This window comes from Nyctibius grandis, chromosome 2, assembly GCF_013368605.1.
Source record: "Nyctibius grandis isolate bNycGra1 chromosome 2, bNycGra1.pri, whole genome shotgun sequence".
Lineage (NCBI taxonomy): Eukaryota > Metazoa > Chordata > Aves > Nyctibiiformes > Nyctibiidae > Nyctibius > Nyctibius grandis.
Genome location: NC_090659.1, coordinates 29,252,809 through 29,269,222, shown reverse-complemented (window position 1 = coordinate 29,269,222; position 16,414 = coordinate 29,252,809). Strand labels below are relative to the sequence as shown.

The 16,414-nt window shown below is 36.0% G+C and overlaps 1 protein-coding gene across 1 annotated transcript in view; it reads right to left on the bottom strand.

The window, feature by feature from the left end:
* CFAP47 (cilia and flagella associated protein 47) overlaps window positions 1-16,414 on the bottom strand; it is a 356,696-nt gene that overhangs the window by 223,452 nt on the left and 116,830 nt on the right. The window contains exons 36-39 of the mRNA XM_068422067.1: window positions 11,017-11,151; window positions 10,393-10,505; window positions 1,288-1,438; window positions 282-370 (exon numbers count right to left, since the gene is read on the bottom strand). Of these exons, the coding sequence (XP_068278168.1) occupies window positions 282-370; window positions 1,288-1,438; window positions 10,393-10,505; window positions 11,017-11,151 (488 nt within the window). The remainder of the gene's footprint in view (window positions 1-281; window positions 371-1,287; window positions 1,439-10,392; window positions 10,506-11,016; window positions 11,152-16,414) is intronic.

Here is a 16,414-nt window from a genome sequence, read left to right as displayed (position 1 = left end):
ACCTCAGCCAAAAACAAAAATACAAGCAAGGTTCATGAATTCCATTTGATTAAAGCTTTAGCTTTGTTGCTTACACTGAGACAGATTTCAATTAAGGCTTATTTATCTTCTTTATTCATTATTATATCTTCCACTTCATAGTGCTTGTAACAATTTTGGTAATCTAAACCTCTGTAATTTAACCTCAAGGTTTTACATTTTTAAGGAGAAGAAGAAAACTATGGAAAAGGGTTGATAAAGCAGCATGATCATTAAAGACCTGTCTTTACAGCATTGTCTACCTGAACATGCCATCAGTTCTGAAGGGATTAGTAACATCTAGGATAACTTTCTTCAGCTCATAACATGGGGATTTGCATTTTAATATATCCTAAAAGAGAACAAAAATTTATATCAGTATGAAAAAGTTGCAAAACTACATTCATGTATAACATATAAACTAACAGGAAAATATTACAAAGAATAGAACCATATGTTTGACCACTGGTGACTACAAAATTAACATAATTTAAACATTAGGCTTTGTTGTCAGCAAAGAACAGTTAAAGCCTATTTCTTTTTAAACATGCATTAAACTTCATCACGTTTTAAATGCTCTTCCAAATGATAACACAAGGCCAAGAATCAAGCTATCTTTTTTCCTTCTTATCTTTACATGTCCTCTACTTTCTTCTCTTGCCCCAACCTTCCTTTCTAACATCAGTGTCTATTGCTATGGTGTAAAGAGAGTCATGTAAAAAAAAAACGAATTGCATAAATTCCATCTAATTTCAGCAAAGGATCCATCCAGATCTGCTCAATGAATGTTTGATAACAAATGCTGGAACACATGCCTATCTCTGCTCTGACTATTTCTGGGACATATAAATCTAAAAACTGTCTAAAGTTAAAAAAGCACAAATAAACCTAGCAACATCTAACAAAAGTTTGCTGTCCATCTACATCTGACAATTGAAATCACTAGGCTGAAGGAGCATATCACCACTTTTGCAATGGAATTTCCAAAAGCATTCATATGCTGAAAGGGCTCCAGATTTGTTTTCAGAGCAATCAGTGAAAAATTTTTAGATTTATTCAGGATCTAAGTGTGATTTGTAAACTTAGGAATCTTAGATATTCCTCTAGGCTTTTCTCTGCCTGTACACAGGCTAATATTGGAACCCTGAAAACTCATAGGTGAGATGGTAACTCACATTTTTATTCTTACTTCAGTTCACTTTTGTTTGATACAATGTACAGCTGAACCATATTTTTGTGAAAATATTAATCATACACACATAAACTTACAGCAGGCTCAATATGCTTGACTTCAGATTTCAGAGAGAATGTCAGTGTGGCACCATTTATTCCACCCACAGTCTTTGAGACCAATAGCAACACTGCTTCAGCAGGGCGCAGAAAACGACTAGTGAATTCCACAGTTATACTCGTTTGCCTCCTGGGTAAAATAATAATAATAATAATAATAATAATAATAATAATAATAATAATAATAATAATAATAGTAGTTTAAATAGTTAGACACAAAATTGTGACTCAGAAATTACTCAGAAATGTCATTTCAGGAGCACATTTTAGAGTCTTTGTAAGGGAAGGGGGCTAGGAAAGAAAGTCACTTGTTTCTTCCAAAATACTTTGTTGTAGTTCAGTCTTCTGCCTAAGAGCACCTTAAAACATTCTAATAAAAGAACTATATATAGAAAAAGAACAATATTAAGTCCTTCTTGCTTTTTTATGACCTCAGCATGTAGTTTATTTTTTCTTCCCACACATACTAGCACAGAAAGTTCTCTTTCCTTACAGTATTACTCTAAGTTAACAACTGATTTACTTTTTGTTCCCCAATTTGAATAGGTTTTTGTGAGTTAAACAGTCGGACATTCTGTTATGCTTGTTGTGAGACAGATCTAGATGTTCTTAATCAAATCCTCACTGAAAACTGAGGAAGAAATGAGAAAAAAACCCTTCAGAATATTTAGTAAAGCTGTGTAATTAAGAAGTGGAAAAAACAAAGTTCTCTTATACAAGCAACAGCTAAACTCTCTGATGGGAAAAGAAACTGGAGAAGGGGAGACCACATGGAACGAGAGTTTAGACCACATGGAACGAGAGTTTATTCTAGGTAAAGGTAACTTGATTTGCATTAGTCCTGCATTTAAGCAGGATCAATAAGAAAAGTTTAGAGGCTGAAGCTCACACTTTGAAGCTCTCAAAATCACTCTCTGACTTTGAGATTAATGTCTTAAGGCGGCAGGAAGGTCTGAAAAATTATAGTGTGTAGGTTTGTTCTAAAAGAAAGACAACCGTAGAATCTAAACATATTCTGCTTTTCTATACATATGACCAGAGTGGAGAGAGCTTTCTCTAAACAGAAAAAGACATAAATTTTTGGGGCTGCAAGTAAATATCTCAAAATACGTACCCAAAAGTCAGCTGACTGGTTTGTACTGTTATTGTAATGCCATTCTATGTAGTTAAAGAAATTTTAAAATTTAACCTCCAACAAACTGTATGAAAGAGATGGTCGAAAGAAAATAACCTCCAGTAAAATCTTGAAATTTCTTAATTTACTTAAGCTGATATTACTTAAATAATACTTCAAATGAATTCTTAGGATATAGGTTGTATTTATAAAGTGCAGACTTGTTAGTTGTCTTTCTGGAAGAGATAGCAGACACTAAAGTCAAAAGGAAGCCTATCCCCAACCCAAATCAGCCTTCCCCATTAAACGATTAATAGGAACTGTGCAGCCTGACAGAAAAGAATTAAAATGGAAGGCAGAGAGAAATTACGTGTGATTTATTGGTCTTCTGCCAACTGGGAATTCTAAAGCAGAGGCCATCAACTAACAGTGGCATGTGAAATATGCCTATTATATATTGTATGTACATACTTACACAAGTGGTGAAGTAGAGGACTTGTAATAGCAATCAGCCTACCATGTCTTCAATGGAATCATGTTAATTTACCTTTGGTTCACAGCTTTCATAACAACAGCTACTTTTCAAGTGAACTCAATGCACACATCTCTTCATGTAAGCTGAGCAATCACAATGATGGCAGAAGTTCTATAAACTTATTTTGATGGGAGTAGTGGTAGGATTTGTCCCTGGATGACAGCTGCTGTCAAGGAAACTTCCTGGGAGGTCCTTTATCTCATTCTTATGATGGACCAGAGAAAAAAAAAATTAAATATATATAAAGCATTCTCACTTTAAACTACCCTGGGACCTGAGAACTGGATGGTGACAAACTGAACACCTGTATCTTAAAAAAAATTTCGGGAAGATCAGGGGAATAACAGACCTTTAAGCCTCAAATGTATACCATGTAATGTAGTAGAAACAACTATAAAGAATAAAAGAATAGTATAAGTATAAATGATATCTAATATAAGTTCTACATATACAAGATCTAACTGGCAGGAGTCAACATCTGTAAAATGTAGTCCTCCCTTATAAACCTATGGGAGTTCATTAAAGGAGTTCAACAAGAACATGATCAAGGGTGATTTAATTCTTCTGTTTCTAATAAAGTCCCTTTATGTAGACTTACAAGGAAACTAGCAGACATGAATGAGAGAAAGGAGGAAAGAGGGAAATGAGGAAAGAGAGAAAGAAGGAAGATGAGATAATGTAAGAACTAACACTTCTTACTATATAGGAAGGTCATTAATGGAGTCTTTAAGGGTCTGTGACAACTTGAAAGTAAGGAAGTTTACTGATCTAATTTGCTCCAGGTTGTAAAGACAAAGACTGTGACAGTGCAAAGATTGCAGGACCTTATAAGACAACAAAATTACAAGGAAATTCTGTAAAGAGATGCACACAGGGAAAGCAGTTCTGTGTTTACATAAAATGATGGCCTTCAAGCCATTAAAACTCACCAATGAGAACTTGGAATTTGTGACAGATAGTTTCATGAAAACATCAGCATAGTGCCAGGAAACATCCATAAAGCAAATGAAGTGTTAGGAATAATTAGAAAAGGAACAGACAACAACATAGAGATCATCATTAGGCCACCAGATCCCACCCAAAGGGCTCAAACCTTAATTATTGTTTGCACCTCTTTACCTCAAAAAGGATATAGCAGAACTGAAAAAAGCTCAAACTGCAGGAAGAATGACTATAGGTAATAAAATTAACCCAGCATGATCTCTAGGCTTAACGCCTAGGAGAAAGGAGTATGATATTGCCCAAAGTTCTTCCTGACACTGAAAGTCTCAGGGTCTCAGTTCTGAGAATTGGTGAGGAAATCCTGGAAGATCTGAAAATCTGGCACTCACCTCTTTCATGTTCCTGCTGTAGAGCCTCCAGACATTTGAGAGTGAAAAGTTGCTAAGCCCCCCATAGTCTAAGGCTCCTAAGCCACCCTGCCATTCAAAACATCCTGGAAATAGCATCCTGGGACTGCAGACTCTCAGAGAAGTATACTGCCTGAAACATCCACTCCTAAAGCCACTTTAAGGACTAAGTTTTAAGCAGTCTGCTCTTGTCACAAATAGGAATGACAGGGAAACAGAGTGTATTGAACATTGTGCCTGATTTTTGCCCTGTCGCTCATGCAATGGCAGAGAAATCTGATCTGAGTTGTGAACTGTTGCCTTCTGTGGCAAAGCCAGCATCAGGGAAAACATAGAGTTGCTTAGAGTTATATTCTCTCTATTCATCCGTGTTGTGATCAATGTAAAGTGAGGGAAGATTCAGCTCATGGAATTGTTCTCTAATCTTGTTCATTCTCATATTATTATAACTAGCTCCATCCGCACTCATTTCCATTGATATACTGTAGGGGTCAAAGATTCTTAATTTCTTTATCAGCTCAGCCTGTACCATCTTTCAAAAAAAGAAGCAACCGAATTCTCTTTTCTATTTGTTATACTTCAGTGTAGGAAAAGAAAGACAAAAAGTTGTTTGGGAGGATCAAATCAGCAGAGTTTCAGGCCAACAGAAATCACTAGATAACACAACCTGAAGTAGTTATACACTGCAGGCCATTATGTGCAACTCAATCATCCTTCAGTAGTTTCCAATAACTATTGTTTGACAGAAGCATTTTTTCTGAGAAAGCATCTCATACTATCTGAGGCAGAAGGCTGAATTAAATAACTTTCTAAGGTCACTTCCCGTACTATTTTCAATGTTCTGTGATTTGCAAAACCCCTACAGTTGAAGAATTTGTCATTCAGATACAGTTTCTTCCTCTCAATAGCTAATCACCTTTGCTACTTCCAGGTTGAATTTGTATGATTCCATCTTCAAGCTTTTCTTCTTATAAAAAGTTTCATTCTATATTGTTTGCAGTTAAACAGGTCCCTTTCCAGGAAGGTACTTTTAAATATTGAACAGGTCATCTTCATCATTTCTCTTGCTACGGTACCCAGACTGAGTAACTTACAGACATGTCTAAACCACATAAGAGAGCTTAGAGACGTTTATGCTTTTATTGTTGTGAACTGCAAGTCTATATGGCGCAGTGCAGTGCCCTGGAGAGTGGGAACCTCAGATCAAAGATTAATTACATTATATGCAAGATCTGATACTCAGCTACACTGAGAATGTTCTGATGCATCCCAAAAGCCAGAGCAGAACAACAGCATAGTCTTCAGAAGCTTTCCCTGATGTTCAGGTGTTTAGGATTAAAGCCAGTTTCATCTCAGCCAATTGATATAAAACATATATTCTTGGCAGATATCGGATGCAGGTGGCAAGGTTTTGGTAGCAGGGGGCTGCAGTGGCAGCCTCTGTGAGAAGAGATGAGGAGCTGCACTGTGCAGGACAGAGACAGTTCAGCTCACTCCATAATGGACCCACAGCTAAGCGCATCGGCCAAGTTGGTGGCACCACTGTGAAAAGATAGTTAAGAAAGGGCAAAAACATCAGGAAGGCAGAGGAGTGAGGAAAAAAACAGTGAGAAACAGCAGAGGGAACATCAAGGGTAGAGAATGAGAGGAGGTGCTCCAGCTGCCAGAGCACATATTTCCCTGCAGCGTGTGGAAAGGACCACACCAGAGCAGATATTCACACTGCAGCCCATAGAGAACCCCATGCCAGAGGAGTTGGATATTTCATGAAGGAATTGTGGCCCATGGATAGCCCATGCTGGAGCATATTTTTCCTGAAGGACTGCAACCCATGGAAGGACTCAAGGAGCAGGAGAAAAGCATGAAGAGGAAGGAGCAGCAGAGAGGAACTGTTATGTAGTGACTGCTGCTACCCGCTCCCCAATATACCTGCTCCATTCAGGGTGGCATTGGGAGAAGGTAGAGGAGTCAGGAATAAAGCAGTGAAGTTAAGTCTGGGAGGAGAGGGTGGGGAAGAGGTGAGGTGATGTTTTAATTTTTACCTTTGTTTCTCCCTACAAAAGTCTATTTTGATTAGCAATAAATTAAATCAACTTTCCTTAAGTCAAGTCTGTTTTGCCTGTGACAGTAACTGGTAATAAGCCTCCCCATCTTCATCTCATCCCACAAAGTTTTTCATATTTTCTCCCCCTGTCCTGTTGAGGAGGAGGAGTGAGAGAGCAGCTAGGTGTGTGTCTAGCAGCCGGCCAAGTTTTAACTCACCACAGCAATTATGAGTTTCTCCAGATAGTAGTGGACCACAGTATACATTGTCATGCTTCTTTGAAAATACAGACAGACATATATTACATATTTCTGTCACTCCATTACTATTTTAAAATAGTTGGCATCTCTACCTAATGCTGTACCACTGCTTCTTTATATATTTAAGTAACTTCTCTTCATTACACTTTGCCTTTCTGCTCAATTTTTTCCCTGATCCATTTAGCTTATCAGCTTCCTACAGTTTATCTCTCCTGGAAAGTAAACACAGTTCTTTCAGACTGGGCCTTCATCTACAGAATCCTCTACGCCAAGTGTGCTCACCCAGCAGGTCCAACAGGATTAATCAGTCATATTTATTCCTCATTAGTGATTACAATGACCCACAGTCATCTTAAAACCAATTATACTCCAGTCTAAGTATAGGAATATATATATTTGGCAGATAATTAGAGACAAGTCTCTATGCAGGACATGTCTTAAAATCTTCCAGCTCTCCAATGAGAAGACTGACAAGTTTCATTTTCTTTAGCCTCCCTATCAAGGCTATGGTTTGTCTTTTCAGCTGTAATTGCCTGAACTCTAGTGAGTTAATGTTCTCTGAACTGCTAACATTTCCCTTGACCTTTTACCCTGAAACTTTGGCAAACCAAGATTTACAACTTGATGCAGCCCTGCAGCAGGCCTTCACCAGGCAACAGCTGCTATTTTTAACTGCTTCTTTTTTATTAGTTTATATAAAGTACCTGTTGTTTCAGGGCAAAAAAAGCTGGTTAGTATCAAGCTAGCTTGCAGTGAAAGACGAACTAGTGGTGAAGGCAAATCCATATTTATATATAATATTCATAAATTCATAAGGAACAGTCTCTATTCAGGGGAACAAGTATGCAGAGATATCTGACCTTAAGTTCTCGGAACCTTTACAGATACTCAGAAAGTTTTTTAAAGTATGACTCCTGTTTTTAAACTAGAACTCCTGTTCTCTGATACAGCAAGTAGGCTTTCCTAATTTCTAGTGATTTTTGACACACTGATTCATCTGCCTCCAATCCTGTATTTATGGATTATTTACTTCTAACAGTAGAACAAATAACTTTTATGTGAAGTGCCTCTTTCTAGCTATTTTAATATCTTTTATTCCTAAACAGGTTATAGTCAGTGATGCTAACATTCCTGTCAAAAAATAGCTACATTAAATTTTACTAATACACTGACATCAAACTTCTTACTGATGTCACAGTTTAAAGCTGGGCTGATTATTGAACTGGTGTCAGATGCTCTCTATAAACCCTCACCCCCGCAGAAGGGGAAGGGAAAGGGAAGAGGGAGAGAGACTTATGGGTTGGAAAGTTAAAACAGTTTTAATAAATTATAATAATGAAAAAGAGTATAATAATAGAAATAATTAAATATATACAAATATATACAAAACCAAGATCAAGCTCCCCTGATGTCAGCCACGTCACCACCAGCACTGCAGGGCAGGTTTCAGGAAGGCCCAGGCTGGGCCCAGCAACGGACGGGAACTGGATTCAGGGATGCACAGATTGGGATCGGGGGCAGCAGGAAAATGGACAGAGTCCTCTTCGGACACCTGCCTTACCAGCAGGGCGAGAAGGGGAAAAGAAGGCTCGAGACCCTCGTGATCCCCCCGCTTTATACTCAGAATGATGTGTATGGGATGGAATACCTCACTGGTTAATTTTGGGTCATCTGCCTTGTCCGCTCCTCCCTGGAGGTGCGACCCTCCTGCGGCTCTTCACTCGTAATTAGTGAGGAATTTAGCAGTGACCTTGGTTTCTCTAGGAATAAGTACAGCAAGAGCCTTTCTGCACAACATCCCTACCGGTGCCTCAGTGATAACTATAAACTTTGAGCGTTATCAGTCCTAGAAGCAGACACTGTCTGCAAAACATGCAGTTAGTTTCAGAAAGTGCAGTTACTTAGAAGCAGCTTAGCAAAAGTAAAAATCACTGAAAGGAAAATTGGTCTGGTTTAGTCCAAACCAGGACAACTGAATACACTGAAAATTCTCCCTTACTTTTTATTTAGGTCATAAATGTATTTCTTTTTTCTAGAAGTCTGTTACAAGCCTACCTCATTACTGAGTTTCTCCGAAGGCATTCCTTCCAAAGAAAGCAGAGCATTCTCTCCTACATATCCTCTACTGTTTTTTTTACCTTATACAACTGAATATCAATCAGCACTAATAGCAATAAGCCTATACAAAATCAATTAAACAGAGGTGTTGGTTTATTATTCATGTTACTATCACTTCCAAACCCACCTATGATATTATGATCTAATATAAAGCACCTACAAGACTCCCTCCCATCCCACTGAGGCTTGGAGTTCTCAAATACTTCCATCAGAGTATTAAGAAAGCTATTCATTACAAAGAACCAATTATTCATTTAGTGACCAAGATTACAAGTAAGGTTACATTATGATAAATTCTGCAGAGGTCACCAGTGGATGACTGGCATTTCCACAAGCTTCTATTTCTATGCATTTTCTCAAACGTTTGTTGCTATATATAATGCCAACTATCTCAATGACAAGTTCGCACACATTTACTTGTGTCTTGTTTTGGAGGGGTTTTTTTAAAGATGAAGTGAAAAATAACCACAGTACTGACCTTTCAGAGAAACACATGATATTTTCAAGGATTACATTTTTATGCTAATTCTTATTTGAAGTAATTGCAGGCAAAATGGAATCAAATCAGCCTCACAGCTCACTGAAAACATAGTGTTACTTATTGTCCCTTTTGCATATATTTACAACAGGCATGTCATTTAATACTGAAATATTGATCTTCCTTAAAGAGCACTGTATTTATGTTGTGTCTTCTTGAATTTGACTACATACATTTGGAATTTTTCTTCTTCACAGGTTATTTTCATACAAAACTTGAACTTCGTTTTCCTTTTTTACAGTCTTTAATCCATTTTATCTGCAAAGGAATATCTTAAATAGACTTGCAGTCTAAATTTAAAAATCTTAACTGACAGCCAGAGTCACTGCTACATCCCTCATCTTCAATAGTTAAACAGGGATTAGTGAAATTCCTGTATCTAGTCATAAAGCCACAAAGCACAGGAAGAGCAAAACTTAACTTAGTGAACAAAAAGAAAAAGATGGCAACATACTATGAGTATTTCTGCTACTAGAAATGTTAACAACCTAATGTTTTTCCAAAATTAAATCTCTCCAAGGTGGCTTTCAGAAATGTAAGATAGGGAAATAACTACGTTGCAGCTGCAACAGTTTCCGTCTTGGTGGGGAGAGAGGATGGGGACAAAAAGAAGCAGTCCAAGACTACTGTCAAACCTGTCATGGTCTCTTAAATTCTGAGCCATGCTTCAATTAAGAATAAGAAACAAAAACTGCAGTCTTCAAAGAAAGAATTTTTACCTGCTCATGTTTCCACGATGCATTGATGTAAAAAATGTGAATCAGTTCAGAGGAGATATTTCAACTTTAGTTGGGCAAAAAAAATAAAAGAACAGCAGATCCAAACTGAAAATTAAAGCTTTCGATACATTGGGACAAAAATATTTATTGGACACAGATGACTCCTCTAATGATATGAAGGCTTGTATTCTGCTCTTAAAGCTCTATTGAGCTAAACTGCAAGTGTCCCACTGATAAATTACTCTGGATTTATTCTAGGTTAAGGAGAAAAAGCCTGATCTTTATACTGACTAGTCTTGTCCATTTGTAGATGAACACATTTCTAGTGATCCACCACTATTAAATTAGTAGGTTTATATGTCCATACTACTAGACTTATTAATAACACTAAAAAAAACATTACTTACTTAGGGGCAATGGTGACAGTGTTTCCTTTAGGTAATGAGAAATCATCAGCATCTCTTCCTACAAGAATAGCGTTGTACATCAAAGTTTTACTGCTTGGGTTTTTCAGACACACCTGTCACAACAACAACAACAAAATCAGCTTATTTTTATTCAATTTTTAGAGTATAAAAGGTGTGATCTGCAGCTAAGTTCCAAAATACAAACTAAGGTTATCACAAAATAAGAAAGTACTTCAAATAACTAGGTAGATCATTTTTCTTCCTAAGGAATATAGATTTCCCACAGACTATCCAACCTCAATTTTTCTGAGTACTCTCTTTGCAGTTTACACTGCACTCCTATGCTTATTAATCTCTTATTCCTCTCTATATTTGATCTTAGATTTGTTAGATTGTAGATTTTTTTCTGTGCTTACAGGCATAGGAAAAAAACAGCAGCAGAAGTCACGATCCCAAGCTTGAAGAGAGAAAAGAAGATACATGCTTCCATCTTCTATATTTAGTATCTAAATGACATGAAACCCATTCATTCTTTGTTGTAGTATATACATAATAAAAACACATATATACATACAGTGTTTTAACCTTGTAATGCTACAAATCTAAATGCAATGGTATCAGTACCTGTTTAACAACAGTTGCATGGAGAGCACATGTAAATTCTATAGTCTTCTTGGGTAAGTAATGAGGGAGAATTTCATATAGGTAGACACACAGAATAAGCATCATGACTGGGTTTGGATCACAGATGTCAGTGGCCTAATATTGAAACCAAAAGAAGAAAAAATAACCAGATATTCAGTTAAAATTTTGCCTGTATAGTTTAGAGATATGATCATGAAGAACAAAAAAGTTTAAGGTAATTCTTATTATAAAAATATTTTCAACCTAACTTTTAATAACTGGATTAGGCCAATCATCCAACTAACAACTATATAGTTATTTTTGTTGCAGATGCCAAATTGCTCTACAAAAGATAGCAAGTATTACTGAATCTTAAATATTTGATTTACAGAAATTAATTTAAATGGCAACTGCAAAACATGTCAAAGCTTTAGTCCTCAGCAATTCTGGTAAGTCACTGAAAAGAGAGAGGTAGAAACTCCTCCACATGAACTTTTCAGAAAGCTAATCAAATAGTAAAGAGACTTAATGATGTAAGTGGTTTCCCACAAATACAGACAGGAAAGATCTGTCTACATATTTAAATAAATAAGATTCTGTAGTTCCTAAATCAAATTAATTAAATGAAGCTTTTTAAAACTTCATGCTTAGTAACTGATAATATAATGTGATTATAATAAACTTGTCTATAATATACTAAATAAACTTTTACAACTGCAGTTAATTTCTCTCCTATACACACTTGGGAGTAGATTTAAGCAGCAAACCACTGCATTAACATGTCACCCCATTAAAAGGTACTTTTTTCATTCAAGACACTTTATTTGGATCCCTTACATAACTGAGAGTCATTCAATACAGCAATATTTTGAAAAAGACCCTCCTTTTGCCTAATGCCTAGAAAGTGACTACCATTCTAAATCCTCACACCTTACAAGAAAAAACGCCCAATTCTCAAGAAAAAAAAACCCTGATCTATTGTGCTGTTGCTGATTGTCACTGTCACCCTCTCTAAGCAGCTTGGATGAGTTGCACATATCTACAGGTAACCTCACTCCATCGCTCTAGAATCACGCTTCCTTCTTCACATTGTTTCATCATATCGTGAATTTGCACCTCTAAACCACTCAAAGAATAGACAGAGCACATTTTTATTTATTTTAATATTGACCTGTACATTAGTTAGAAGCATTGTATACACGTAAAGTCAACGTCTTTTAGATCTGCAGCGTTATGTGAGAGAGTAAGAAAACAGGTACAAGAGTTTTAAATCCCAAGACTTTATTTTATGAAACAGCTGTACTTCTTGTTTTTTGAACTTACTAGGAACTCAACAGCCTCTAGCAGATATTTCATATTCAAATACATTAGCAATAAGGAAAAAGAGCTTTCTCTAGTCAGCAACTATTAAAAGTTTCACATCTGTTTCTAAGGACATGAATAAACAAGTCTCAAGTGATATAACATTCTTTTGCAGAAGAGGCATACTTGGGATATCGAAGACTACATTATTTTTGCACTGTCTTTCTTAACAAACAAACAAACAAAGACAAAATAAACCAAAAAAATATCTTGAACGGCATGCCTTTTCTGTTTATCTGGAAGAGGAATGAAGAACAATACATAACTAGTTCTATTTAGAACATCAGTTTTATTTGCAACTGTTGTATTTACACCACCAGTGTTATTTAGAAACAAGTATACTATAGGGTACATGAATCTGTCTCATATGTGCACACATGGCAGGCACATCAGTGGAAAAAGGTCTAGATAAAATGTCTGTAGCTTGTAGGCAAAATGGGATATCAAAAGTTGCATGGAATTAACAGTGTGCTCTCAATATTCACCAGCCCCCATCCTCCAGAAACTACTGCAAGCAATAAAACCTCCCACTCACAATGTTAGCCCACATTGTGTGTCAGGAAATTACAGCTGAGGCTGTAACAGCACACAGATCTCTCCAGATAAGCAATAGTCATACCAACAACTGCTGCATAAGTATAGCTTCCATATGTACAAAAATCTCTCATGCACATTGTAAGCACAAACATATTTGCTGATTCAAGACTAGTAATCTATTGGTAAATCCAGTATACAATTTCCCTGCTTCTCTGCACGTACATGCTTCCCCCAAGCATAGCTTTACAAGGAAGGTCTTGTAACGTAACCTGAAAAATCAGCAAGCCTGCAACTTATTAGATATGAAGCAAAGACTTGCGGTAGAAGAGTGTATGGTGATACTGTGAGACCCCTCATGAGAACAGGGCAACTCAAACTGAAATTTGCCAGATGACTCCAGCTGTGGTAGTATGTAAAGAGAATGTGATACTCCAACGGAAGCCTTGGTTATCTTTTCTGGGTAAGTTAAGAAAGCAATAAAAATGGTAATGTGACACTTTTGAGAAGGTCAGATTAATAAAAAAATTAAAGTAAATAAATATAGTCCATCTAATAAAATGTGACATTACTTGAACTATATTGAATAAGGAGCCCAGGTTTTTGGCACAACCACTTTTGTGAAATATTTTAAAAACTTTGCTCGTTTTGTAAAAAAAATATCACTCTAGATAACATGGGTAAATTTTGTTACCACTGTACCATTTTAGGACCAAAACCTCTTAATAGTAAACTATGAGGAAAAAGTTATATCAACTTAATTTTCTTTTGATTCTTTGCCAGTACAGTCTCATTTTAATACTTATTGTCAATACTATTAAATTTTCCAGGGATCTCTGAGAATAACAAATATTCCTATACATTAATATTTCTTATATAAACTACATTATACCAATTTTTCACAGGACCACACTTGCAGCCCACACTTTATTTTATTTTTATGACCAACTACACTCTTGTCCTCAACGTGAAGATGTTTATTGCCTAAATGGAGCATTAGAGGAAAAAAGATCTTTAAATCTTTTTTTAATTGATTCTTATGAGGCAATTTTCATAATGAACCATTTATTCCAGAACCTCAATACTCTCCAGCAGATTAATCAAGGGAGTGGATACTTTTTCTAAAGTAGCAGGATGAAGGAAACAGGGCAGCTATTTAGTCAGTCACCTACTCTCTCATGCGAGTCTATGTAGAAAAATTATTTGCATTAGTTAATGTCTCATCTTAGTGTATGTCTGCTTCTAGATGAGCCAATTCTGTATTTTATTGTATGGGAAAAATGCTACACATTTAAATTACACTAAGAAAATGTAGCAATTTTTTAATCTAATAAAATTCTTGTACAGATTATATTTTCCTTTTCAGTATTAAGAAGATAAAATTAAGCATAGAAATCCAGATTATTGAAACATCTGAAAACAATATTACTTAATTAAGTGTTCCCATATGTACTAAAACACAGTCAATTATAGATATGGGATTTAAAGTCAATTAACACAGTTAATTATAGATATGGGATTATGTTTTTCTCTCTCTTCCATTCATATTTCTCCAAGGCTATAAAACATGTTTTTTGGATAATTACTTAAAAATTCTTTTGATTGTCATTTCCGAGAACAGAAAATTCTAGCAATAAAAAAAAAAAAAGTGGGAGATAATAAGCCTAAAATAGTCAACTCAATAAAGAAACTTCATTGGAAGAACCAGTCCCATGTGGATTCCCACTAGGAACCTTGAAATCAAGGTAAAAATTTCATTCTCATTATCAGAAACTTTTGGATAACTGCGGTTACTCTGCTTTCCAAATATCAATGAAGAGAGTTTGGGAAAAGGCATCACATTTATTAGCCACATGGGCTGAAAAAGGGAGCAAACATTTTTGCCTCTTCTGAACTGTCTCTAGTGCAGCAAGAGAGATGTATAGACATATCGTCTATCATCTTAACTATCTGAGTAAATTTTTATTTCCAAGTTAAAATTTTACACTAGAGCATATATTGCAGCACTTCTACAAACCAGGCAATTCGATTTCCTAATTACTAAAAGCTCAAGATGTAATAAAATACTCTGTGAAAAAGTAAATATATATTCCAAAGAGAACACAACAGTGAGTCTATCTTCATATTTTGCAGAAAGGCCCTTGTTCCTCTAGTTAGTTCCTCCTGCAGGTATGGCAAAAAGGAGTTTCATTAATGTTCCTTGGCAGAATACAAAAGCAGCTGTAATGACATTGAACAAGGATCCACAAGATCTAATTGCTTATGGATCTCCTTGGAGTATCAGAGACTGGGTATCACACTATTCTGCATCTGCCAACAGAGCAGTTGCTTGAGTAAAGAGTGTAGAAATTGGGCAAACACAAAGTGGTCTTTCCATTGACATAATTTGCCAGCTTCTGGAAATTAGTGGCTTAAGGATTTAGTGATTATTGTTAAACACCTCTCTGTCGTTATTTTAAATTCTTCTCTGTTTCATTCTTTACATACAGAAATAAGCCTGCCTGTCATTAATAGTTTATGAATTCTTTTTAATTATAAATTGCTTATTGAGTTTTCTTCCTCTTTTGATGTTATTAAAATGCAATATTGGCAGAAATCTATTGCCTAAAACACATCACCATAAAAAGCAGCTGAGACTTAAGTTCTACGGCAGGAGCGCTAAGAAAGCAAAATGATGCATTACTGAGCACAAGTACAAATAGCTCCACCCTCAAACAGCTTCTACTTGATGGCTGTTGAATCAGCAACAGACAAAGGTTTTCTTCAGCTAGCAAAAGCTGCATTTTAATACAACAATTTGTGAAGAGAAAGGGTATAAAGGGCAAACATTTGAAACTCTAGTGGAGCCACATTCTTCCACATGACACAAAAAACCTCAGTAGCTTAAAGCAAATATTCCATGTAGAAAAACCTTTATACAAAATAAGAACCTAAGAGCAGCCTATTGGCTCAGATCATGGGCCAAAAGGACACCACTAGAATCTGATGCCTAAATGAAAATGATTATACGGTAAGTACATATACACTTGAGTATTTTCCCAGGCTAAGGCAAGAGACTTCCTGAACCACATATGATTTCTGTCTAGCTAGAAATCTTAATTTCTTTTTATTCTAAGCCTATGCACAGTCTCCCTTTGACTGTGTGTAAAAACTGTAAAGGCAGCCTAACAAAACACTCTCCTTTTGAAGTCATGTTCAGTATAAACAAGAAAGAAAGAATCTGGAAGAAAAGATGGAGCTATAAGTTAACTTTTCTTAATGAACATGCTCTAAATAAATGCAATAACACCAAGCATTTGAAGTAATGCTCACTTTCAACAGCCTATGGCATTCTAGCCCTACAGAAAGTACAGTTTTATTTTTGAAGATTCAAGAGAACACCAAGAAGTAAATAAAAAGAGCTTACTATTTTTTCTTCATTTCCTAAAAAGTCATCAAAACAGGGTGCCCATCTCTTCTGCTACCAAGAATGAACCCACATCTGACATAGAAAAGGGAAAAT